Source organism: Sphaeramia orbicularis, chromosome 17 (genome assembly GCF_902148855.1).
Source record: "Sphaeramia orbicularis chromosome 17, fSphaOr1.1, whole genome shotgun sequence".
NCBI lineage: Eukaryota > Metazoa > Chordata > Actinopteri > Kurtiformes > Apogonidae > Sphaeramia > Sphaeramia orbicularis.
The window spans coordinates 32,699,033-32,726,339 of NC_043973.1; the positions used below are offsets into that span (position 1 = coordinate 32,699,033).

General features: G+C 36.7%; 2 protein-coding genes and 2 long non-coding RNA genes across 4 annotated transcripts in view; 2 read left to right on the top strand and 2 right to left on the bottom strand.

The window, feature by feature from the left end:
- The window catches only part of depdc5 (DEP domain containing 5, GATOR1 subcomplex subunit), a 40,731-nt gene extending 33,541 nt beyond the window's left edge, over positions 1 to 7,190 (top strand). The window contains 5 exon segments of the mRNA XM_030160121.1: positions 1,811 to 1,980; positions 5,566 to 5,737; positions 5,809 to 5,869; positions 5,980 to 6,062; positions 6,524 to 7,190. Coding sequence (XP_030015981.1) covers positions 1,811 to 1,980; positions 5,566 to 5,737; positions 5,809 to 5,869; positions 5,980 to 6,062; positions 6,524 to 6,822 — 785 coding nt within the window. The 3' untranslated portion in view covers positions 6,823 to 7,190.
- LOC115437048 (uncharacterized) lies at positions 1 to 13,804 on the bottom strand. Its single transcript, XR_003937905.1, has 2 exons — positions 11,984 to 13,804; positions 1 to 273 (listed from the first exon to the last, which is right to left on the bottom strand). It is a non-coding gene; the product is annotated as an uncharacterized LOC115437048 (long non-coding RNA).
- The window catches only part of LOC115437047 (uncharacterized), a 22,147-nt gene continuing 5,027 nt past the window's right edge, over positions 10,188 to 27,307 (top strand). The window contains exons 1-2 of the long non-coding RNA XR_003937904.1: positions 10,188 to 10,497; positions 14,063 to 14,070. This is a non-coding gene — a long non-coding RNA (uncharacterized LOC115437047). The remainder of the gene's footprint in view (positions 10,498 to 14,062; positions 14,071 to 27,307) is intronic.
- The window catches only part of mfsd12a (major facilitator superfamily domain containing 12a), an 18,496-nt gene continuing 9,181 nt past the window's right edge, over positions 17,993 to 27,307 (bottom strand). The window contains exons 6-11 of the mRNA XM_030160120.1: positions 27,101 to 27,193; positions 26,909 to 27,001; positions 24,393 to 24,563; positions 24,196 to 24,290; positions 20,273 to 20,403; positions 17,993 to 18,991 (exon numbers count right to left, since the gene is read on the bottom strand). Of these exons, the coding sequence (XP_030015980.1) occupies positions 18,948 to 18,991; positions 20,273 to 20,403; positions 24,196 to 24,290; positions 24,393 to 24,563; positions 26,909 to 27,001; positions 27,101 to 27,193 (627 nt within the window). The 3' untranslated portion in view covers positions 17,993 to 18,947. The remainder of the gene's footprint in view (positions 18,992 to 20,272; positions 20,404 to 24,195; positions 24,291 to 24,392; positions 24,564 to 26,908; positions 27,002 to 27,100; positions 27,194 to 27,307) is intronic.

The window sequence follows — 27,307 nt, forward strand, 5'->3', positions numbered from 1 at the left end:
TTTGCATCAACCTTACATATTTTTTTTGAGACTGAAAATAATGAGCTCTGGTGGATTTATGTAACATCACTTTTCATCTTGTTCTCATTCTCACCACAGAAATTTGTCACGTAACATTTCATGCCTTTGTTAATGTAGTACATCATCATCATCATCATCATCTTCACCTCATTACTGTGTGACACTGAGATCCTGGACTGGCCTCTGTGGACGGCGGACTGTGATCTGACCAGACAGTGGTGTGCTCTGTGTGTGTAGTGCATGTAGATGTAGCTGTATTCATCGCTGATTGATGCTGCCCACACCGTCCAATCAGTGTGAGCTGTGTGGCAAGCAGAGCAGTAGTAGTAGTTGTGATGTTTCCAGTGCATGTTGTGGTGCTAGTGGCTGTGGGTTAGTAGTGCTGTGGTGTGTGATGCCCTCACCTGTCGCTCAGCTCTCTGCTTAAAAAAAAAAAAAAGCACTTGGCTTCGCCTGCATTTGTGCATCATGTGACCGCTGAAAGGTTTGTCTGTCACATTTGACCTAAGCTTAAAAAGCTGGCATTTTTCCAGTTTGACGAGTGGTTTCCAAGAATATTTAAAGATGTATGAACTACTTAAATCATTCATTCAATCAACATTTGAGTCACTTTCAAGGAAAAAGAGAAGAAGAAAACAGCACAATAATAAAGGCAATACTTTAACTGGAAAATAAAAATAAGATAATTTGATAACAAAATGGTTAAATCTGAAATATCGTAATTTTTTGAAATAAATATGTAGGTCTCGCATTGTACCTGTAGCACACAAGATCTTTTTTGATGGAGTTAGTAAGATTTCTGATTTATTGTATTTATTTTATTGAAACTTTATTTAACCAGGAAAAAAATACTAATTGATATTAAAAAAAACTCTTGCAAGTGGAAATTTCAGCCATACATTCACAAAACATACTTAAAACACAATACTAAAGACATGTATAAACCAGTGTGAAAAGTGTAATCAATAATGTTCCTTAAAAGCATTCTAAAGCAGAACCCAATTCAGTTACAAAAACATCTACATCCAGATTTATCTTTTTCCCATTAGTAGCAGTCTTTTTTTTTTCTTTCTAAAGATTAATTCAGGTCAACAATAGCTGCAGATGAAGTAAAAACAGAAGTCTGTGTAAGTTCTCCTTTGTCCAGGTCATCATTCTTCTTGGTTCAACTGGACTAGTTTAGCTCTTTTGAAAACATTTCGTCTCTCTTCCAAGAGATTTCTTCAGTTAAATAAATTCATACATATATTTGTGTATTGTATACATACATATGCAATACATATAAAAGAAAGTATTCTTATCAGCCACTGTCATAGCTCACAAATGGTTTGCTTCTTCTAAAAACAAGCTATGCATCGTTAACCTTCTGATGAGTGACCGTACAGATTTATGTTTGGAAGTCCCCGCATCATATTAAAAAAACACTGATCAACTTAGAACGACATCACTAATTTCCTATAAGTCCCTGAATTAAAAGAAAACACAAACATATCTGCACTTGAAGAAGCCTACAGTACAAATAATAATATAGTTATTTATATTTAATAGTTTTCATCTATTTCATGATGTGACAGGAGAGTAAAAACTGCCCTTTCCGGTGCCTCTCCAGATCAGATTGCTGCTGTTACCTGTAACCTTCACTTTAACCCTGCTGTCACACACGTGTAGTTTCCATCCACGCTCTGCTCTCACTCGTCCGTCTGCCTGCACATCACGCTGTCATTGTCTCCCCCCTCTGCTTCCTCGCCTCCTGTCTTCGGTCTCTCCACCTCCTCCCTCTGTCCCTCAGCGGCTACAGTCCCGGAGCAGAAGACCGTCACCCTGGACGTGGACGTCAACAACCGCAGCGACCGCACAGAGTGGTGCAGCTGTTATTACCACGGCAACTTCTCCCTCAACGCCGCTTTTGAGATCAAGCTGCATTGGATGGCTGTCACTGCAGCTGTGCTCTTTGAGATGGTGATGTTTTATTACCCCGCCCCCCCGAAGGGGAGGCAAGGGGTATTATTTTTGGTTTGGTTTGTTTGTTTGTTAACACTCTAGCAGCAAAACTATTGGTTGAATTCATACCAAATCGGGTTGATAGATTGCCAGTGACCCAGAATAGATCTGATTACATTTTGGGTAAAGTAGGTCAAAGTTACAGATTTTAATGAATTTTTAAAATCTTTTTTTTTTTTCCCATTTACTTATAATGGGCAAAATTTCAAATGTCTGTAGCAGCAAAACTATTGGGTGAATTCACACCTAATTTGGTTTATAGACTGCCAGTGATCCAGAATGGAGCTCCTTACATTTTGGGAACAGTAGGTCAAAGTTCAAATTTTTAATGATTTTTTAAAAAATCTTCCCATTTACTTATAATGGGTGAAATATGTGTGAGGGGTGGGGTTTGTTGTGCCTGGCACCACTTGTTATTTTTGACCCCTGTGCATTCCTGTAGGTTTCTACCCTTGAGCCAAAGATGTACATGCACAAAAACTGCTATAAAATCATCATAAATCAATTTTTTTTTTTTTTGCATAAATCTCTTAATCTACTTCAGCTCTGTTCAAAACTACCAAATGTTTAATAATTTTCAGAATTTGACCCTTTAAATGCCATTTGAATATGTAATGTCAGTGTTATTTTTTGTTTCTTTCATAAATTAGATATTTTTATAGAATGAAAAGTGGTGGAACAGCATTGATTTCATTGCATTAGAATTTTTTATGATGATTTTAATGTAAGCCAATGAGGGTCCGCCATTACATAAAAACTATGAATGGAATGAAATCAATGTTATTGTTAATGTTTGACATTTCCAAGGCTCTGATATAAAACCCGACCCACCACCATGTACAGTATTTTTTAATTAAACATGTCATCCTATATTCAAACTGGCATTTAAAGGGTTAATATCTTGAAAATTATTGAATATTTGGTAGTTTTGAGCAGAGATGAAGTGGTTTATGAAGATACATACAGAAAGGGCAGATAAAAATATTGCTATGTGATTACGTTACAGCAGTTTTTTTGTGTGTACATTTTTGGATTAAGGGTCCCTAAAAGTGTCTGTAGTGCATAATTAGTTAAAAAAAAGACTATCTTGTAGAAATTCATGCCATAAGCTGAAACACAACCATAATGATCAGTAAACCAAAAATGAAAATGACAGAAATGTACAAAAGTGGCTCGAGGGGTCTCTAAGGGTTCATCTTCCATCAGATTTAGTTTTTACAGATCAAATTATCAACAGGAGGATGTTTTGTTTATGGTAGTGTTACTGTGGACTCATGTCTTAAAACTGAATTTATTCACATTTACAGAGGAAGTAAGTGTAACACACTGTAACAGTATAATCATATAATCAGTCTGTTTTCACACCTGTGCTTTGGAGTGTGTTTCACTTCTACCTTGTTGCAGTTTTTTGGGGGTATCTTTGAACACAGTGTGGTGGATCAAAATAACCACGTGAACCTTTAGAAGAAGTGATACCCTGCAGGGCCAAAGTCAGGTCGAAATAAACACCAAACTCAGTTCAACCCAACCATCAGGTTTCTGTTTCTGCTGCATTCTAGGACTGACAGACACTTCTGACCAATAGAAAGAGTGAACCTTCTGTGTTACAGCCCTGTCTTAATGGGAGATACAGTAATCCGAATTTCAGGCTTTTATTTAAAAAATTACTGTACAGTGTAATTAGTGTTAAGTTGCTTTACCTGAGTCTTGCTTTTAAATGTGTGGTAAAAAAATGTATTTATCACACCGTAACAAAACTGCAGAACAAACAAAATAAAACTAATAACCACTAATGCAAACTGTGCAGTTCAATCAGAACCGATCTATTGTGTTCAGTGCATACATTTATGCACATATACATCAGTAATTCCACTGTTACTGTCACTTTAACAGGTTTAGTGTTAACACTACATTCTGTTTTGATATTCTGAATTAGGCGTTTTTCTAGAGGGACCATATTCCACTTCAGACTTGTGGGTTAAGCTGATGGTTTTCCAGTTTTATGAGGATTCTTTGGACGTGTACACAGTGTTTTCAGAAAATGAATGTAATTTGTGAGATTTACAGCAGGTTGTAACACACTGTTCCTGTTTATGCTTAGCTGGATTAAACTAAAATGATCATTTTTGGTAGAGATTTATACTTCAGAGTCCACATTTCTGCTCAGAGGGAAAAGCACACCTACTGACAGAGGATATCAACAGGTTTTTACTCATGAGCTGATCTTTACCAGATGTTTGAAGGAACAAAAGATGGAGGCTCAGGTCGTCATCCATCCATCTATCCATGGATGAAGGATGGATGGATATTCATGTAAACACCTTATTACAAAAACTGGATTATTATGAGCATGTCTCTATAGTCACTGTGCTTGTGTGGGCTAACACAGCATCTCTTATCAAAAACAGTAAATATACTTCTACAAGTAATTAGCTAAAATTATTTTAGATTACAAAATTATTCCACACATGGAGTTAGAAATAAAGTCTGTAAACTCTTACTGTCCCCAGGTTTGTTGAATTTTCACATCAGGGGCATCAGCCTGGTCTTAGTTTGATGAGACATGAAATATGTCTTGAATTACATTTATAAAAAGATCTAAACCACAGGTGTCAAACATGCGGCCAAAGCCGGCCCACCAAAGGTTCCATTCTGGCCCTGCAGGATGAAAGTGCAAAAATGAACCTGAACAATCCAGGTTGTCCAAATCCTTTTGGTCCAAGATTCCACATACAGACCAATGTGATCTACAGTAAAAACAACAACACAATAACCCATAAATAATGACAACGACAAATTTTCTTTGTGAAAAATTACGTGGTAAAAATTTAAGTGAAAAAAATAGCATTACACTTTGAAAATATTTACATTTACAAAACTATTCTTTCACAATAAAATGCAAATAAATACATAAATAAAAACAAAGATGAACAACCTGAAATGTGCAGTTTGAACAATATTCTGTCTGTTACTAAATGTTTGGTGCATTTATGGATCCACTGTGATCTGGAGTTGTGTTAATAAGAGATGGAATATTGTAGAAACTGTTCAAATTTTAGTTCCAAAATTTTGTCAATATTCTGTCTGTTACCAAATGTTTATGTAACACTGTGTGTAATGTACATGTATAAATAATAAGTAATATTGTTAAAATTGCACTAATTTTTTTAAATGAAATTTCTGTTTTTTTCAGGTTATTCACATCTTTTTTGTAAAATGTAAATATTTTCATAATTTAATTGGAGTTTTTTTTTTTATACTAAAACAAAAAGGAAAACTTGGATTTGTCATTATTTATAGGTTATTAAGTCATTATTTTACTGGTCTGGCCCGCTTGAGATCAAATTGGGCTAAATATGGAACTGAACCAAAATGAGTTTGACAGCCCTGATCTAAAATAAATAAAGTTTATTATTAAATGGACTCAAATTTATCATTTAGCAGACGCTGCGTCCTCAGTTGACGTATAGAATCTGTCTCATATGTACAAATGTGTATTTTGTGAAGTGAAACCCTCCTCATTGACCCGTTGTGATCCATCAGGTCCAAGGCTGGCACAGGAAAGCAGCGTCCTGTGGCTTCCTGTTGGTTCCTGTGCTGGAGGTCCCATTCGCACTGACATCATACCTGTATGGAGACCCTCTGAGAGCCCAACTCTTCATCCCACTGAACATCCACTGTGTGCTGAAGAATGGCAGTGACAACCTGTTCGAAGGTACGGAAATGCTGACAGAACCAGTATGAGTCCCACACGTCTGTCCTGACATCTGTGTTTTCCATCACCAGGGTTTGAACCAGAGACGTACTGGGACAGGATGCAGCTCTTCCAGGAGGCCATACTGTACAGGTGGGTGAACTTCTGGCATTTTTACACAAATCGTATTTCCTGATTGACTTCCGTTTTGAATTGTTGAGCTAACATTGTGGCAAAATGTCTGTATGTTCTATTTCTGCCAGATTTGGCTTCGTACATGACAAATTCTCAGCTTCTGCTTTTAATTTCCCATCTGAGAACAAGCCGCAGTACATCCATGTCACAGGTTTGTCACACGACTAAAGAAAAATGCACAAACACTCATGGATTCTTCATTTGCAAAGTAATGAAAAAATATGTACTTTAGTAATGTTTAGTGTCCGGATAAGAAAGAAAAAAAGAGCCAAAAATATTGACCTAAAACAAAAAAAATAGTTTGTAATTACAGTTGTAATCTCAGTATCAGGCTGTGAAAAAGGCTGCAATTTAAAGTTATACATTTGAAAAAGTTTGTATGTAGTACTGATATTCCAAACTCAACAGCGGGGGTAAGTCAAGTACCAGAACACACAAACTTTTATTTTTTTGCATAAAAGTTTATTTTATAAATTTTTATAAGTTTTGTAAATTCCATAAAAACTGCACAAAAAACAATAAAAGTGCATAAAAACCAACCCAGGACACAATAAAATACATGTTCATACATGAAACAGTTGGAGTTCTGTGAAACTCTTGGTTTTTCCTCAGGAACAGTGTTCCTCCAGCTGCCGTACTCCAAAAGGAAGTACTCGAGCGGCACTCAGCGCCGGCGCAGAAACTCCACCACCTCCAACAGCCAGGGCCCGTTCGGCAGCGAGGAGAGGGTGGGCTACTACTGGGCCTACAACACCATGCTGACCAAAGCCTGGAGGACGGGCGTGTTGGGCGACGAGAAGCTGGCCGACCGCCTGCTGCGAGACTTTACCGACTTCTGTTCCAACAAAGACAACAGACTGTTGAACTTCTGGGACAGCTGTCAGGAGAGAATGAACGCCAGCGCTCCCTGAGACGACAGTGAACACTCTGTATTTCCACCGGTCCATTTCACTGTGCTCCTCGTTAGTAAACCTGCTTCAGACTGAGCCTTTACACGACCAAGCACTGAAGTCTCTGAATGTTTACAGTGTTACAAAGCCCAGTTCTCTGCATTGGATGAAGAAATGTAAAGATTTAAAAGATAAAAGTGTGGCCTTTAAAAGCTTCAAGAGATCCTGCTTTCATATTTATTTTAGTAAATGCATACATACCTGTTTATTTAGATGGGTTTACTCCATTTCCTACCATCGACCTTTCCCGCTCAGTGTGTTGAAGGATTATATGGATGATGATGATGGAAAATGTGTTTTCAGGTAATCTGGTCCATTGTATGTAGTGGGAAAGAGTTTTCGTACACCCTTAAAATTTTACACGTTCTCAAATATTGTCATGAAATATTTGCAGAAATATATAATAATAATAATAATTATTATTATTATTATTATTATTATTATATTTTTTTTTGTGTACTTTATTTTTTATTGTTTTAGTATAAGATACAAAACATACAGAAACACAGTCCCAGGTCCATTCAGACATTTACAGACTGTTTACTGTCCACAGATTGAATGAAAAAGTCCCATTTTTTCCAGTACTTTACCCCCTTGTGCTGTTGTAGGCGGAGATTGTATGTCATCATTTCCATTAAATGGATTTGGTTGACAATTTTTATCACCAAGGAAATTGAGGGGGGGTCCTTTTTAAGCCAATATTTGGTGATGGCTTTTTTGCCTGCAGCAAGCAGTATTCTAAATAAATATATGTCACTTTCCCATAATTCCTTTGGGGCACAGGTGTCAAACTCTGGTCCTCGAGGGCCGGTATCCTGCATGTTTTAGATATTTCCCTCTTCCTTCCACACCTGGTTCAATTAATGATCAGCTCATCATCATGCTCTGCAGAAGCCTGGTAACGATGTAATGGCTTCCAGGTGTGCTGGAAGAGGGAAACATCTAAAACATGCAGGATACCGGCCCTCGAGGATCTGAGTTTGACACCCCTGCTCTGGGGGAATGCTAAAAAACAAAGTAGCCAATGACATATCCAAATGAACACCAAAAACTGAATACATCAACTTAATCATCTCTCCTCAAAAGCCGTCAACACCAGGACAAGAGCAGAACATGTGTTTGATCTGCCTCCAGTGAACTGCACTCCCTCCAGCAGGAAAAATGAACTCCAGAAAAATGTGATTTTCATACAGGTGTAATAAAGAAACGGACCAGATATTTGAAACAAAAATCCCTCCATGATAGTGAGTCTGTAGTACAGTTTTAGATTTCCACCCCTCTGACCAGATCTCATCTGGTTTTTCCTCATGCAGGTCCCTCTCCCATTGATTTTTTGCGTGAAAATATATCTCGTCTTTTGAATTCAAAGCTGTATAAATTTCACCAGTGATGTTTTTGTTGCTGGAACCTTGCTAGGCATCCACCAGTATTTGAATTAGGTGAGAGGGAGTCTGTGTCATAGAACATTGTATTTCCTTTACAAAGTAATCACGGAGTTGGAGATATCTGAAAAAAATCATGTTTACCAAATCCAAATTTAAGAGAGAGTTTGAAAGCTGTCCATCTGTCCTTTTGAAAGTATCTTGCAGAAAACAGTTACACCATGTTTAGACCACTGTCTAAACAGAAATATTATTTTTGTGTGGCTGCATCAGTCAGATATAAAAAAAAATTGTTAATTATTGTTAACTAGAAAGAAAACTTGAATTCTGGACAGTTTCAACATGTTACGCCCTTGATGTGTTTTATTATTTTGCTGAAACATCCAGTTTTGACCTGGATGGAACTGAGCATGTGCAGAAGGGAGCATGTGGGTTTGGAGAATGGAACAATACTTTTTAATACGGGGGTCCCCCAAGGCTCTGTGTTGGGCCCCCTCCTTTTTGCCATATACACCACCTCACTCGGTCAGATCATCCACTCACACGGCTTCTCATATCATTGCTATGCTGATGATACCCAGCTCTGTCTGGCATTCCCACCTGACGACTCCACAGTCTCAGCACGAATCTCAGTTTGTCTCTCTGACATATCTGCATGGATGAAAGCCCATCACCTTCAGCTGAACCTGTCCAAAACTGAACTGCTGGTCTTCCCAGCTAAGCCAGCCATACAGCAGGACATCTCCATCAGTACTGACTCCATACCTCTGGCTCCTACCAGTGTAGTACGTAACCCGGGAGTCATGATTGATAATCAGTTGACCTTCACGGATCATGTTGCCTCTGTCACCCGATCATGCCGTTTCACTCTGTTCAACCTAAGAAAGATCAGGCCATACCTCACCGAACAGGCCACCCAGCTCCTGGTGCAGACTATGGTTATCTTCCATCTTGACTACTGCAATGCTCTTCTAACGGGCCTCCCAGCTTGTGTTGTCAGACCACTACAGATGGTCCAGAATGCAGCAGCGCGTCTGGTCTTCAATCAGCCTAAAAGGGCACATGTCACCCCCTTACTCATTGAGTTACACTGGCTACCCATAGCTGCCTGCATCAAATTCAAATCTTTAATCCTAGCCTACAAAATTCTCAGTGGGTCTGCTCCTACCTACCTAGGTGCACTGATAAAAGCTTATGTTGCCCCACGACCACTCCGCTCATCTGGGGAACGTAGTCTGGTGGTCCCCAGACCTTGTACAAGACAATCCAGGCTCTTTTCATGGGTCGTTCCATGTTGGTGGAACTCCCTACCAAGTGCTACAAGAACAGAGGCATCCCTGCCTATCTTCAAGAAGCTCCTGAAGACCCAGCTCTTCTGAGAGCACCTCCTATCCTAACACTTTCAAACATTCCATCTTAAATATTCTAATAAGGTTTTTCCCAGGATTATCACAGATTCTTCCAGGATTATCTCTGGACCTGCTGCGGTGGTCCTGCCTCTTCCCTGCCCTCATCACCACCACTCACTTATCCTCAACCGTCTCCATGTGTCACCCCCTACTCCCCCCTTCTCCCCCTCTCCCCCAGTCTCTATCGCTCTCTCTTTCTCTCTCTTTACCCTCTCTCTTTAACCCCAACTGGTCAAGGCAGATGTCCATCCTCCAGGAGTCTGGGTCTGCTCCAGGTTTCTGCTGTTAAAGGGAAGTTTTTCCTTCTACTGTCACCAGTCACAAGTGTTTGCTCCTGGAGGATTCTGTTGGTTTCTGTAAATTGGCTTAGAGTCTGGTTTGGACCAACTCTATATATAAAGTGTCATGAGATAACTTTTTTGTGATCTGGCGCTATATAAATAAAATTTGATTGTTTGAGTGATTTAATTGGTTTTCCCCTGTAAGTCGCTTTGGAAGAAAGCGTCTGCCAAATGCATAGACATAAACATAATACAATAGATCACAAATGCATGGGGCGTCCAAAAACTATTTTTCACCACTGCACATACACTGTGTGCAAAAAAATTAGGCAAGTATTTTCACAGTATCATCATTTTTATGCGTATTTTCCAACTCCCAGGTGTTTAAACCTGAGTGCTTATTGGATTTGAACATATCAGGTGGTGTGTATTTGTGTAATGAGGGAGGGTGCGGCCTAAGGAGATCAACTCCCTGTATCAAGGTGTGCATAACTAGCAGGCAGATTCTTTTCCTCAGGCAAAATGGGCTGAAAAAGAGATTTTACTGATTCTGAAAAGTCAAAAGTCTTTCAGAGGGATGCAGCACGCTTGAAATTGCAGGTATAGTCACGTGTGATCACAGAACTATCAAATGTGTTGCAAAAAGTCAACAGGGTCGAAGAAAAGGCGCAATTTCACTGCCAAAGATGTACAAAAAAATCAAGTGTGAAGCTCCAGTGCTGGCATATTCCAGACCTGTAACCTACCTGCAGAACCCAGAAGTACAAGCTGTTCAGGTGTCAGACATGGCCAAGGTAAGGAATCCGACCACCATTGAACAAGATGTAAGCTGAAACATCAAGACGGGTCCAAGAAATAACTGAAGACAGACTTTTTTCAAAAAAAATTTTTTTTTTTGGATCAGTTTTTATTTGTTTTCATTGTATATCTCAGAAGTACAAAACAAGAGAAAAAGAAAGAAATTCCCTTTTTTTTTTTTTTTTTTTTCAATTATCTTTATTAGATTTTATTACTTTTTTTTTTTGCAACAAATGGCTCAGTACAACAGCTGGTCTATAAGAAAATTAAAAAAAAAAAAGGTATACTAATCCAAGATAAAGCAATTAGTCCACAGTCTGGAGTTATAGTGAAGATAAAACAAAGATCAGACAATCAAGCAGTGACGGGTGAGATCAGTAGTGATCTAATTGTAAACAGGCACCAAAGATTTTCAGTCATTGATGAGGTCTGAAAGCACAGAAGTGACTGATGAGTTTGTGAAACGGAGGTATGGAGTCCAAATTTTCATAAACTGTCCCTTTGAAGAATGAAGTAAACAGGTCAAATAGTCCATAGGAATGCATTCCAGAAGGATTTTATGCCAAGTCGTTTTAGTGGGAGGTTTGTCATTAATCCAAGACATGAAAATATTTTTCCTTGCAGCATATGTGAGGATATCATACAGTCTTTTCAAGCTGATGTTGATAATGTCCCCACTTGGATGTCCCAAGAGTAGAGATAAAGGGTCCAGTTTCAAAGACACTCTGAGAATCTTTTCCATATCTTGTAAAATATCTACCCAGTAGGATTGAATTTTTAGACATGACCAGACACAGTGTATATAGGTTCCTACAGTAGAGCTGCACTTCAAACACAGAGGTGAAAGTTGGTTATTCATCTGGTGTCCTTTATTTGGAGAAATTTGCACACGGTGCAGAATTTTGAATTGCAACAGCCTTGCACGGTTACATACTGAGATTTTTTTTTGTATGGTTCCAGATTGTGTCCCATTCCTCTTTACTGATGTCTACACCAAGTTCATTTTGTCACACCTGTGCAACACTATGAGTGTTTATGTTCAGAAATTCCCATTTTATAATACAAAATTCTGTGACACACAAAGTATAAACCCCACCCCCCCAGAACCAGAGGTGACCCCCATACCAACCCAATCTGGATCTCAGAATACGAAAACTAACTAATAAAGACAAATACATGTATATAGATGAAGGATAATATAACTTACAGATACTAACAGAATAGTGATCAGGAAAGTCACAGACAATTGTACCTGTATTCATCACTGATTGACACTGCCCACACCGTCCAGTCAGTGTGAGCTGTGTGGCAAGCAGAGCAGTAGTAGTAGTTGTGATGTTTCCAGTGCATGTTGTGGTGCTAGTGGCTGTGGGTTAGTAGTGCTGTGGTGTGCGATGCCCTCACCTGTCGCTCAGCTCTCGGCTTTAAAAAAAAAAAAAGCACTTTGCTTCGCCTGCATTTGTGCATCATGTGACCACTGAAAGGTTTGTGTATCACATTTGACCTAAGCTTAAAAAGCTGGCATTTTTCCAGTGTGACAAGTGGTTTTCAAGAATATTTAAAGTTGTATGAACTACTTAAATCATTCATTCAATCAACATTTGAGTCACTTTCAAGGAAAAAGAAGAAAAAAGATGAGATTGTATTCCATACAATAACGTATGGAATAGTCTGAGCCCTGTTGTGCAATACTTCAGCTGTGCACAATCATTCCACTCATCATCCTCATGATCTGGTAATAATTAGCCTAACGTGTTGTGTTTTTACTGGCGAATGTAAATGACTGACAGACACTTTGCTCATTCAGAAAAGTGTTTAATGAGCATCCCTTCATAAAACACCGGTCAAAATCTCTCAGGAGACATAAGTTATAGTGCACTGACCCGCTGTAGTAAATTGAGACACAGACTCTGCTCCCATAGTTCGACTGATTTCCCTTTTTAAATCTTATTTACACATGAGAATTATTCCTAAAGTGAATAATACACATTTAGGATAGAGCTGTTCCCTTAGGTACAAAACACAAGCTTGTCGGCATAAAAACATCGATTACATTAATGTTGATCTTTGGTTACAAAACGAAACAAGTTCTAAAGAAATACATGAAAAATACAGACACATAAAAGAGAAAAACATGAGCACGAGACAAAAGACGACTGGTCTTTCAGTAAGATTTTCCAGGTTGTTTCAGAGGCAGCAGTAAAACCCCAGCTGCTTTTTTTTTTAGTCATTTCTTAGACTACTGGTCAAATTTTTTAGGAACCTGCAGGTATTTTCTCTAAAGGACACAGCTCCATTTAAAGGATTTAATGGTCTGTCTTTATTAGCTGTTTTTTCTCACCTTTAAGATGGCGATATTCTACTTTCTGCACTTCGACTAAATGATGCTTCAGTCTGTTCTAACTCTTGTAACTTTTGTACAGACAGGTTTGTAAGGAATTCACCAAAATCAGCCACCTTTAGGAACTGTCTGCATCATTCTTAAGGACTTTATTTACTTCCACTGCTGCAACAAAAGCTCTTTTAATGAACTCTTTGGTTCTTGAAATTTACATTAGTTTTCCATTTTATTTTTAAAGCAGATACTTGCAGATATTTACACCCTCTGACAGTTAGCCTGTAACATTATTAAAACTGTAAAAATGCATATTTAACCCAAATTACCTGTAGTTCTGGGGTCTAAACCCATAGTCTGTATTTACACCTGCACACATAAGCTGTGACAGTAGTACTTTAAAAAAAGTAGTTTCACACAGGAGTTCATGTGTTAAAAGTCCTGTATTGGAGTGATTTGTTAGTAGCATTTTAGTAAAAATATGTAAAATATCCACATCAGGGGTGGCAAACATAAAAAAGCATAAAAAAATACAAGTAATGGGTTGTTAATTTCCAGCTTTTCTGCAGTAATGGAAGTGTACAGACCTGTTTCACTGCTAACATTATGACTCGAACCCCTAAAGACCCAGTGCTACTTTTGTGTCAGATCCCAAATGATTTTTTTTGTTTTCTATTTAACTTTTTTTAAGTGATTGATCACCATTTATTATAATATTATCCTTGGTGTTTTGCAGTATTTCAGTGAAAATCGGGTATTTTTACTTCTTTAGTTTTCTCTGTTTCTGATTTAAGAACCTTTGAATTTACTCTGAGCTTTCATGACCATCTACACCAGGGCTGTCAAACTCATTTTAGTTCAGTTCCACATTCAGCCCAATTTGATCTCCAGTAAAATAATAACAGTGAAAAAAGTAAAATTCTATTATGATCAAGTTTACATCTACAGAGTTTCCTTAAAAATCGTAATAACATGAACAACTTGAATCATCTTAAGAAAAACAAGTGCAATTTTAACAATATTCTGCCTCAGTTTATCATTTACACATGTGCATTACAATCGCACAAAACATTTAGTAACAGGCAGAATATTGGTCAAATTGCATTTACTTTTCTTAAGACATTTCCATTTGTTCATATTTGTTCAGGTTATTCACATTTTTTGTAGAAGTATAGTTTGGTAATGTAAACATTTTCATGTAATTTTACTTTTTTTTTACACCAAAAAAACAAAGAGAGACTCTGGGGTTGTCATTATTTATAGGTTATTCTGATAATATTTCACTGCTCTGACCCACTTAAAATCTAATTGGACTGGATGTGTCTGTACGTGGAACCTGAATTAAAAGGATTTTGACACCATCAATCATTAATAGCTTCAGTGTAATTTTTGCATTTCACAAATTCATCCCGTGGGCCAGACTGGACCCTTTGGCGGGCCGGATTTGGCCCCCGAGCCGCACGCTTGACACCTGTGATATACATGTTCAGTAACTTAAATGTAGAAAAATACAACTTGCAGGAGATAAAATGATATTAAATGGCGATAAATTACTTAAGAAAGGTTAAATCAACAGGAAAATTCATTTGGGAACAGTCACAAAAGAAGCACTGGGTTAAAGTAGATTGTGTTCCTGTTATGAATCTCGATGTGACAAATTACTTCACATGGGGCGGAGTCAGAGGTGCAGGTAAGAGTTATCTAGTCTTTAATCTGATCCTTTTATTTGTCTCTTTACTCTGTTGAACTACTTCCTGATTTAATTCACTCTCATCTGTGAGTTGTACTTTTGTGCATCCTCCAGACTTAAACTCATTCATTTCAGGTCTAGGTTCATTCATTTCTAAATGTTAAATACCTGATACTCTACATTAAAGACCAGTTCAGATGTGTGTTTACAAAACTCATGTATATTATTTGCTAATCTCAGTTATCATGTAGGAATATATACACAGTACTATGCAAAAGTCTTAGGTAGCCTTTAGCTGTGTTATTTTTGCAGGGTTATAATGGGTGGATCTTTATTTCTAGCAAGAACTATGCAGGAATAACGTACACAATATTGAAACACGCACACACAAACCAGTAGATTCAATAATCACGTGTTGAATTACACACCATAAGAATGTCCCAGAGGCTTTCATGGTCTTCTGTCCTTTTCTTCATCACATAATTTTTTTTTTTATGCTGTATTTATCTGATTTTAATTTGTCTTTGTTTTTATGATGGTTGTATTTTGTTGTCCTTAGCCCGCTTTGCACCCTGTGTTATCACTGTTTTTTACTTATTTAATCCCTTGTTTTATGTTTGGTGTACGACACTTTGGCCAGCTGTAAAGTTCTTAAAGTGCATCATAAATAAAGTTGGTATGGTATATGGCTTCAAAAATATTCTTTTTTTTTTCCTAAAACACATTTTGTTTTTAATACTGTGCACATATTTGCTGTAGATTCCAGATGTACATATATTATAAAAAAATGCATAGGGGTGAACATACACTTCTGAAAAGATTATTGAAGTAAACATCCAGAAAACTGACCCAAGAGAGTTGAAGATTTACTGAATCTACATTAAATACTGACTTTACCAAACCCCTCTCCTCCTGCCCACTAGTTATATTTGTTCTTTTATTCTACTAAAACACTTGGATTTGCACCGATCACTCACTTGTCCACATTTAAGGTGTGGACATTAACCCTTTCATGCACAGTGGACAGTTCTTCTCCAGCTGTTCTCTTGTATATTCATGGATTTTATTGTTTTAGTTCCATATCAGCCAACACAGTGGACACTTATGCACCATCCCATACACTGACATTTATACCATTACTGTAACTTTGCTGTTGATAAATCTGATCCGCACTAACATGTTTGAGAGTAAATCACTCGCCTGTTATTGTTATTAGACTGTTTTTTTTTTTTGTTTTTTTTTTTTGCGTATTATCTCCATAAAGTGAGGAATAACTAATATTAGAGTTTGTTAAAATGTGACAAAATATCAGATTAGCGGCATTAAAAAAATTTATTTCATAGTTTTCACACAGTGTATCAGTAAATGCATGTTTCTTTTCTTCAAAAATTAAACACAGGCAACTCCATGAAAAATAAGTTCATAAAAAAATTTCAATTGCATTGTTTTTTTCAGGCCTAAAGAGGAATAAAACCACTCAGGAAAAATAACTTCATTAGGGTCAAAACACGGTATTCAAAATCTCTGACGGGACATTTTAGAGACAATTTGATCCACATTTTTACTTTTAAATTCAGTTTTGCTTTAGTTGGACCATAAGGGATCATCCAAAACAAGGAGCTACTTTATACTGAAATAAATGTTGGAATGGCAATCAATTTAACTTGGCTCTCTGATGGGACATTACTGTGTTTTGACCCATTAAGGTTCTCCTAATTCATGCATGAAAGGGTTAAAATGTACCTGAAATGGAAGTTTTATATGATTTTCTTTTCCAAATAAACAAAAAATGGGGGGAAAAATATAAATAAATACTGACTTTACCTGCAAAAGCTGTTGAGATCTGAGGTTTGTGTGTGCGTGTGTGTTTCAATACTTCCTGCATATTTCTTGTTATAAATAAAGACACACACCCATTACAACCCTGCAAAAACAACAAAGCAAAAGCCGGTTAAGTCTTTCGTACAGTGCTTTATACTCATATATTAATTAATGTGTTGTGTTTGTGCAGAGACCACATTCATTCCTACCCTTTGCTACCTCAGATAAACAGTTAAATGTGTTCCTGTGCTTTGACACACCAGGTACAATACTCCCTCAGTCTTTTTCAGTGACTACACTCCAAAGTATTATCCACTGTATGAACACAATTCCCTGTCAGACCATTATAATCCTTAAAAGTGTGGGTCTGTATTTAGAGAAAATGGAGGTGGTGTAAACTTCTGACTGGTAGTATATGTAGTGGTTTAGAAATCTATTCATTTTCCCTTCTGTGTGTCTCTTTGTCCGTCTTTTTAAAGGAATAAACCAGTATCTGCTTCCCCTGATCCTCCTTTTATTCTTCGCTCTCACATCCTTTATTAAATGTTCCCATGTGAGGTATAAACTGTGCGTCGTGTTCTCTCACACTCCCTTTTTTTTGGGTTTGGCTTCATTTTGATCAGGGAACCTTTTTACCAATGATTCCCATCCCTTTTTACTCGTATCCTGTCATTTCTCTCCTGTCTGATCCATAAAAAAGCCTAAATATATACATATATCTATGAAGATACTTTAAACATCACTCATATTTATTGAAATTAAGTTAAGTGCTCTGTCGCCAAAATAAAATGTTACTGCAAACCAGATATAATCTCGCCATTTCCACACTCCTACATATAATAGTGTTTTATTATAATTTCCTCTGGACTTTTATTATAATTTTTAGTTTGATTCAAGAAAAGTAGCTTGTTCAAACTTAGGCAAAGATCGTAGTTCATTTTAAATATTAAAAAGGACTCACAATGTGTGTATTATTACAACATTGAGGGGTTTTTCTGCATAAACCAATTCCTAAAACAGGGGTGTCAAACTCATTTTAGTTCAAGGGCCACATTCAATGTCAACTGGATCAGACCAGTAAAATAATGCAATAAAAACCTATAAATAATGACAACTCCAAATTTTGCTCTTTGTTTTAGTGCAAAAAAGGAAAATTATACTATGAAAAGGTTAATGTTTACCTTTAGAAACTATCCTTTCACAAAAAATGCGCATAACCTGAACAACCTGTAATTTCCCAAGAACAACATTATGTCTCAGTTTATCATTTACACATACCAGAGATCACAGCAGATCTACAAAGACACAAAATATTTAGTAACACATATGATATTGTGGAAAAAAAAAAAAAAATTGCACTTATTTTTGAGAAATTTCAGGTTCATGGGTTATTTGCACTTTGCAAATTCATCCTGCAGGCCAGAATGGACCCCCTGGTGGGCCGTATGTTTGACACCCCTGCTCTAAAAGCTGTCTCAAACTCTAAAAAAGTATGAAAATAACAATTATTTTAATAAATAATTGTAAGAGCTGAGAGTGGGAGTAATATTAAACTTATTTTAAGTTCAGAAAACTATAGACTTGGACATACATTTACAACATTTTACTCTGGCTACAGGGTTCAAAATCTAAACAATAAATAATATGTGAATATGGTTTCATCCATATCATGTGCACACAGACTGTAATTTTATACTTTTTAACCCAAAACTGACAAGAGATGTAAACTTTTGCGTACTGACAAGAATTTTGTGTTGGGACCTGTATGTGTGTTAACATTTGGAAGCTAAAAGCATCTAGAATTACACGCCGTTACAGCTGTAGAGGAGCAGGAAAGACGCATGAAAAGACCCCAAGACAAATCCCAGTCCTCTACACACAAGCTATTTTTTGTGGATCTCAACTAACCTTACACAGAGTACCTTCAAAACACTAAAATACTGTCTTTGTTGACATGTGATTGAATCCTGGAACCAGAACTACTCCACACTTCACTTCAATCTCATGAACATATTGTTAAGATTCCAGACAAGTGACAAATTAAAGTAAAAAGGATAAAACTGATGTCAAATGCTGTGACTACATGTCAAATCCATCTGTTTAAGGTTTTTCTTTTAATCTCCTGTTTGTACATCAGAGGAATACGAGGTACACGATGGAACTTTCTACTGAGCTTTTCCAGATTGAATATATTCTGGCCTTCACAGAAGTGCACCAGTCTGCAGCCTGTTCAGGAACCCCCCCTCCTCCTGCTCCAAATGAATGTGAAAGAGAAACAAAAGTGGAAGGTGTCCTGTGGTCCGGTTCAGACCTGTGGACAGGCTGTGTTCACCTGTTGTATCGCTGGAGCGTCAGATGGAAGGGAAGCTGTTAGTTGACTCTGGCTCCATCCTCTGAAACAACCGGCAGATCTCCTAAAACAACAAAAAAATAAACGGATGGGTTTTAGATCTGGAGACGTTTAGGTTGAGCTCATTTAACTGCTTTATAGTCTATGCATCATAATCTTTAAGATCATCAAATGTTTATAGCGTTGCACATCTGCAAAACGTCAACTTTCCATGAGTTTAGAAAAACACACAGGCCTCTTTTCAGCTTTGTGATGATAATCCCAGAGGGTTTAACAAAGAGGAGAATTTTACACTCAGCCCATTACTGAATGATTATTTAGTGTAATCTTAACCCTTTCATGCATGAGTTATGAGAACCTTAGTCAAGATTTTTTTTTCCTGAGTGTTTTTATTCCTCTTTAGGCATGAAAAAAACAATGCAATTGAATTTTTTTTAATGAACCTATTTTTCATGGAATTACACATATGTCCGCTCAGCTGGACAGCATGCGTTTAATTTTTGAAGCAAAGAAACATGTATTTAAAATGCAATATCAGAAAGTGATATACCGTGTGAAAACTATGAAATAAAAACATTTTTCATGCTGCTAATCTGATGTTTTCTAACATTTTAACATACTTTAATGCTAGTTATTACTCACTTCATGGAGATTATATGCAAAAAGAACAACCTTTTTGATTAAGAAAACTTGTAAATTACAGTCTAATAATTAGAGAGAGATTGGGGGTAGGAGTATATAAGTTTTTACTTCCTACTCCTTTTCAAGCATGTATAATTTCATTTCATTTATTTTATTTATCTTATTATTATTATTATTATTGTTTTGTTTTTTTTTGTTTTTCTACTTATCAACCTTTATGTACCAGTACTTATATTTTGTTGGTTGATTGTTGTTTTGATTTCACTGTCTACATGTTTGAAATAAAGATTTCAATCAATCAAAATTAGCAATTGATTTACACTAAAACATATTTCTGCAGATCAGGTTTATCAAGAACAGCAAAGTTACAGTAATGGTATGAATTGCAGTGTATGAGATGATGCGTAAGTGTCCACTGTGTATGCATCTAAAACAACAAAGCCCATGAATATACCAGAGAACAGTTGTAGAACAGCTGTCCACTGGAGTGACCACTGTGCATGAAAGGGTTAAAGATAACTAAAGCTGTCAGACAAATGCAAGGGAGTAAAAAGTATAATATTTGTCTCCGAGATGCCGGTGAGTTGAATATAAAGCAGCATAAAATAAAAATACTCAAGTAACAAAGTGCATTTGAGCAAAAGTATGTGATCCCGCCCCAGATCAATATGTTACATGACATCTGTGTGGACATGTGACTCACGTGGTCTGATCTTGATTGGCCAGATGAGGATGGAGGAGAGCGCCAGAGCGGCCACGACAGCGACGCCTCCCGTTACGATGACCATGATGTGGTGATAGAACCAGACACAGGCCGGACAGCAAATCACAGTACTGACAGAGACAGAGGGAGGGGGTTTCAACCAAGGTTCTAATAGTTTTGGATTTTTCATTCTAGTTTAATTTTATTTAGTTTGGACTTTTTTTTTCTCTAATTCAGTTAGTTTTAATTCATTTTTAGAACAGGTTTGCTAGTTTTTATTAGTTTTTGTTATTTTCTAAATGCTTAGTTTTAGTTTAGTTTTAGTTTTTTATATCTTTTCTCTTCTTCTCTGTCGTCGTATTCCAATAAATCCCAGACAGGACTCTGCTGGTTTCTCCCAACTTTAGTCTCCATGTTTCCAGGTAACACTGGGAACGAGAAGACGACTCTAAATAAGTGACGAGAAGTGACGGACTGTTACATATATTATGGTGTCAGCAGCTAAAATTACTTGAGGGAAATAAATCAATTTCATATCAATCTGACACTGACGAAGACGAAAATGAAGGGAATTTTATCCAGAATTTTTATACATTTTAGTTAGTTTTGTAAACACACAACATAGTTTCAGTTAGTTATCGTTTTTTTTCTTTTAATTCTAGTTTTTATTTATTTCAGCTAACGAAAATGTTTTTACAATTCTAGTTTTCGTCATTTTGTTAGTTTTCGTTAACGATAATAACCTTGGTTTCAACACAGTCTGCTCTCATTATGGAAATACAGCTAAAATCAAGAAGTAATGACCTCATCTCAGAACAAAGTCAGAGCAGAGGACTCTTAATGTTGTACAACTACTGACGGCAGCTGGAGGTGGCACTAAAAAGCCCCAACTAGATTTACACTGAACTTCTCTAAAAATACAAAGAAATTTTATTCCAGGAGTCATTCAGGTCTCATCTGATTTATTTGGAATCTCTTGTAAATGATCCGATGGTCCATGTTACATTTTATCCTCTCTCCACCATCTCTCAGCAGCAGGGGAAGTCATATACCAGAACACACTAAAACCACCAACCAGTGAATCCACAGACTGTATCACCCACTGAAATAAAGTATAAAGCTCATTGTTTACACACATCTATATATGGTATCATGTTTTCTTCTTCAAACAATAGACAGTCTGTCAAAATAACAGTGTCTTCTAATCTTCTCATGCTGGTTCAGCTTTTCCTCTTCTCCTTTCTATTTTCTTCTTCTCCTTTCTTTTTACTGTATCTGGATCTCTGTATGTATTATAACTGAATCTGCATATAGTGATTTTGCATCATGAATTTTTTTTTAAATTATTATTATTTTTTAGAGGACCCCAGGAAGACTAGCCTGGCATTTGTGCGTCTGCTAATGGGGATCCTCAATAAAGAATAAAGAAGCTGATAGTTTACATTATAGCTCTGTTAGCTTAGCTCTGTTTTTAGACTGAAAACAGCCACAGGAAAACCATGAATCACCTCTGTTTTCTGTGCAGTTTGTGTTGGCAGTAGCTGCACTAAAGATCTGTTCGGAATCATCCAAACAAGGTCAGAAATATCACAGTTTAACCTGAACCATTGATCAACAAATAGCAGTTTAGTAAAGATAACATCACATAACTTTATACATTCATAAGCCTTGTAATCAAACTCACCCATGTGGAAAAAACACTGGTATTTCAGCATCAAACTCCACTCTGTTCATTTACAGCTACATCTAGTGGTGAAAACAACAGTGCTTCTATTTTTTTTTTCTTTTATCACTTTGTCACTTTCTTGGGTTCTAAAAGTTGTTTTTTTTTAATGGTTCTCATCCCACCTAGTCAGCCCAGGGCGTTTTTCACCATGTGAGACCAGCAGAGGGACTCACTACTCCCTCTAGTGGTCACATAAATCCACTGGATCGACGGGTCAGAATAGATTCACTTCATATCTCTACAATTGTACAGTGAAGTCTTCAATCTTTGGCATAACTTCAGAGCTCTTTAATATTATTTATCCCTCCGGTATCCCGTCCACCCAGGCCCTTACTAAGCACCAAGTGTGCCTTTTTGGCACACTTGTGGAATAGTGCCAAAAAATTTTTCATAGTTTGTTTTTAATTCTTTTACACTTTTTTCTATTTCATCAACTTGAGCCGTAAATAAAAATACCACATACTCAATAACTGTCACATTTTTTAACCCTTTAAATGCCGTGTTTGTAATGTAAACAAACCATTTTTTTGGATGCAAAAAACACAAAAAATTATTATTTTTTCAATATACTCCATAAAAAGTGGATCACACATTATTTGTTTTTTTCATCCTGGCATATGTCAGTGATTAACTCCAACACTGGTTAATTTGCATTATTATTTCTGGTGCTAGGTCAAATGTTCAAAAATACTAGCATCTGTCACCAAGTGTGTGTAAAATGCACATTAAATATTATATATTGATTTATTTTTCTGCTCTAATTTGATTTTATTTTTGTAAATCCAGCTCAGCCCTAATCATATATATCAAATGGAAGAAATAGTGCGTTTTAGGCACACTTGGGAGACAGATGCTAGTCTGGTAATTTTCTTTTGTTTACAATGTGCACATTTTAGTTGATGGCCAGAATTTTAAAGATCATGCAAAAATGAACAACTTTTGAATTCTAACCTTATTTAAATTGTGAAAAATATTAAGTTTTTTAAAATGAAGTGCGAAGTGTGCCTAAAAGGCACACCCAGATACCGGAGGGTTAATGTAATGATAATTTTAGGTGATTTTTATTTAATATCTGAAGGTAGCAATACTAAATATAGCCCCTTTAATAAGATCTCAATGCAAATACAGTGCACTGCTGGGTAAGATATTGACAGGTTGGTTTACCAAACTACAACTCCCCTTGTCCTGCTCAAAGTGGCTCAAGTGGACTGTGGTCTGCAATTTCTGAAACCAGTCATTTCCTCAACATTATGATATCATCGGTGTAACTAGACAAACATCTCTGAAAATACAGAGGACGTAACACCTACATGTTGTTCTTCTGATACTGAATAAATAAATACTAAATGATTGATGATAAATGAAATAAACTCATTAACTCATCTATTACCAATACCTCATCTGTTAACTTCACTGTTGCACCTTTAATATCTATTTATAGTCTCCTCAACCCCCTGTTGTTTCTAGTTATATTCTATTTTTGTATTCTTTTTCTACTATGTTCATTTTGCACTGTGGGGCCTTAGAGTTTTGTAATTTCAATTTTCTGTATGTGGCAAAACTGACAATAAAGCTGACTTTGACTAAATGGTCTTGATCATTTAATTCAGTGCTGTCACTGTGCACTAGGGCTGAGTATTGACAAGAATCCGGCAATACGATACAAATCACAATACTAGGATCACAATGCGATATATCACGATATATCATGATACTGTTAAAAATGCAACTTTTTGTTTGTTTCTTTTTTTTAAATGATTATTTCCTTGAAGAATTGAATTACACCAGAAATCTGCACAAATACTAAACACATTTTTATTTGATCCCAACAGGATCTAATGTTATATCACAAAATGTTCCTGTGTTCAAACTTAAATTCTGTTTTACAGACATTACAGTTTCAGATCCTGTTCAAATGTTCATATTCTATTAGTTCACAACTAACATCAGAACAGTATTTTAGTTCAATCCCAACAAAGGAACTAACATTATTTAATAAAAGAGTGTTAAATAAGAATAAATAAAATATAAACAAAAAAGAAAAATGAACCTCCACAATATTTGCATTTTAATAAATATCTAAAAATATCGATGCAGTACTTTTTAATATCGATACAGTATTGTGAAATGAAATATCGCGATATATTGCTGAACACCCCTACTGTGCACATCTAGCGTATCGGTGTGTGTTACTCACTGGCATGGATGCAGAGCCTGAATGATCATCACAGCGGCTCCGTTAGCCAGTTTATCTGTGAAACTCATGGCCCCGTACACAAACGCTCCACTTTGCTGCAGAGAGACAGACATAATCATCGAAGTCAGTGTAAAAGAACGACACTGGTGAGATTACGTCACACCTTCTTCTCTTATTTCAACGTCACACAATCTCACCGTCTGATCGGCGATGAGCTCAGCCGTCATGGCCAGTGAGATCACCAGGATGGTGGCCGATCCGACCCCCAGCAGCACAGCGGCCCCGTACACCCGCTCACCCATCTGAGTGTCCAGTAGTACCCAGTAGGAGAAGGCCATGATCAGCAGCAGACCCACGAAGTAAGTGAGCTGGATCAATTAGAGGACAGACTGTTTCAGGAAAAGTACAGTTTCTACAACATGAAAATACAAGAGGTCCAGATAAAAAATCATTTAGAGGGAGGAGGACAGAATCTTTAGTTGTACTTGAAGTGTTGATGGAAAAGTACAGGTTTGAACCCTCGGACCAAGGTTATTATCGTCAACGAAAACTAACGAAATAACGAAAACTAGAATTGTAAAAACATTTTCGTTAACTGAAATAAATAAAAACTATAATTAAAAGAAAAAAACAACAATTAACTGAAACTCTATTGAGTGCTTATAAAACTAAAACATATATAAAAATTCTGGATAAAATTCCCTTCGTTTTCGTCTTTGTCAATGTCAGATTGATACAAAATCAATTTAAATCCCCCAGCAATTTTGGCTAGCAGCACCATATGATATTTAACAGTCCATCACTTGTGGTTTCCAGTCGTCTTCTGGTCCCCACTCTACCTGGAAACATGGAAACTAAAGTTGGGAGAAAGCAGCAGAGTCCTGTCTGGGATTTATTTGAATACAACGACAGAGAAGAAGAGAAAAGATATAAAAAACTAAAATTAAACTAAAACTAAGCATTTAGAAAATAATGAAAACTAATAAAAACTAGCAAACCTGCTCTAAAAACTAATTAAAACAAACTGAATTAGAGAAACAAAAAGGCAAAACTAAATAAAACTAAACTATAATGAAAAATCCAAAACTATTACTATTACTTATTGTCTGACAGACAGAATATTACGTATGACTTCATTAGATTATTAATACTGAAACATCAAACTCTGTACATATGCACTTCAGTGTCCTGGATACTGTTGTCACTGTGGCTCAAACACTGATCAGCCATAACGTTACCACCACTGACTAGAGAAGTTCTAATCATATTGATTATTTCATAACACTGGTACCTTTCACTGGGTTTAATATATTAGGCAGAAAGTGAACATTTAGTCCTCGAAGCTGATGTGTTGGAAGCAGTGAAATGTTCAACAAAAGGACCTGAGTGACTTTGACCAGGTCCATATTATAACGGTGAAGACTGGGTCAGAGCATCTCCACAACTGCAGGTCTGGTTTGTTCCTGGTCTGCAGTGCCTAGTGATGACCAAAAATGGACTAAGGAAGGACATCCCAATATCAGGACAATTTATCATCTGTGGACAATAAAATCTGATCCATGCAGGTCCACCTCTCTACCTCCAGGACTTCAGGGATCTGCTGCTAACGTCTTGGTCCAGATACCATAGTACACCTTCAGAGGTCTGGTGGAGTCTAGGCCTTGGGTCAGAGATGTTTTTGTGGAAAAAGTGGAACTTACACAATATTAGACAGGTAGTAATAATGTTCTGATCCCATAGATGCTGGATTGGTTGAGATCTGGTTGCTGTTCTTTAACCCTTTCATGCATGAATTATGAGAACCCTAATCAAGATTTTTTTTCCTGAGTGTTTTTATTCCTCTTTAGGCATGAAAAAAACAATGCGATTGAATTTTTTTTATGAATCTATTTTTCAGAGTTACAAAAATGTCCACTCAGCTGAACAGCATGCATTTGATTTCTGAAGCAAAGAAACATATATTTAAAACCCATCATCATAAAGTGATATACTGTGTGAAAAGTATGAAATATATATATATTTTTAGGGCAGCTAATCTCATGTTTTCACACATTTGATCATATTCTAATACTAGTTATGGAGATAATACGCCAAGAAAAAAAAAAAATGTTTTGTTTGAGAAAATTAGCAGTTGATTTACACTCAAACATGTTAGTGCAGATCAGGTTTATCAACAACAGAAAAGTTACAGTAATGGTCTGAATGTCAGTGTAGATGATGCATGAGCGTCCACTGTGTTGGCTGATACCCTTCTGAGACCCAAGAAAGTGAATATTTTTAGCTTTTTTTACATTAAACAGTCATCTTGATTGGAAACTGCATAATGCAACAGTTGTTTCAGATACATTTTTAAAATTATTTTTATTTATTTTTTAATGGAATGTCCTTCGCAATGAACAGCATTTTTTTAGTGAAACTGTCAAACTTTTGTCCCTTACAGAGGACAAAAATGCATTGCTGGGTCTCAGGAGGATATGGAACTAAAACAACTAAACCCATGAACATACAAGAGAACAGCTGGAGAATAGGTGTCCACTGTAGTGACCACTGTGCATGAAAGGGTTAAATACTTTTGGTAGGTTCTAACCACTTTACATTGGGAGTGAACAAGATGTGGAGATGCTCTGACCCACTGATTTGACCATCACCATCTCATGTCAAAACTGCTCAGATGGACTCGACCTTGTTGGAACATTTTCCAGATGTTACTTACACACTTTCCAATGAGTTTACTGAGAGGCTTCATGATGAACGAGGATACGAAGCCACTCAGGTACATCACCAGTGGAATGGTAGCTATGAACTTCTGTTGGCAAAGAAAGAAAAATGCACTGTTAATACAGGAAACAGCTAACACAAGGAAGTATTTCATGTTGAAAGACTGGTTTCTGTTGTTCTGTGTTACCTTGGGAAGCCCCAGAGTGTTGATGAGATACATTGAGATGTAGGTCTGAGACAGATTAACTATTAACCTGGTGGACATGTAGAGTAAGGCCACCTACAAAGACACAGCAGCATCTGTCAGATAAAACACTCCAGTGTGCTTCTAAATATTGAGCAAAATTTGGCTAAAGTGAAGCAAATGAAACAGGAAACAGGCTTTTTTTTACCC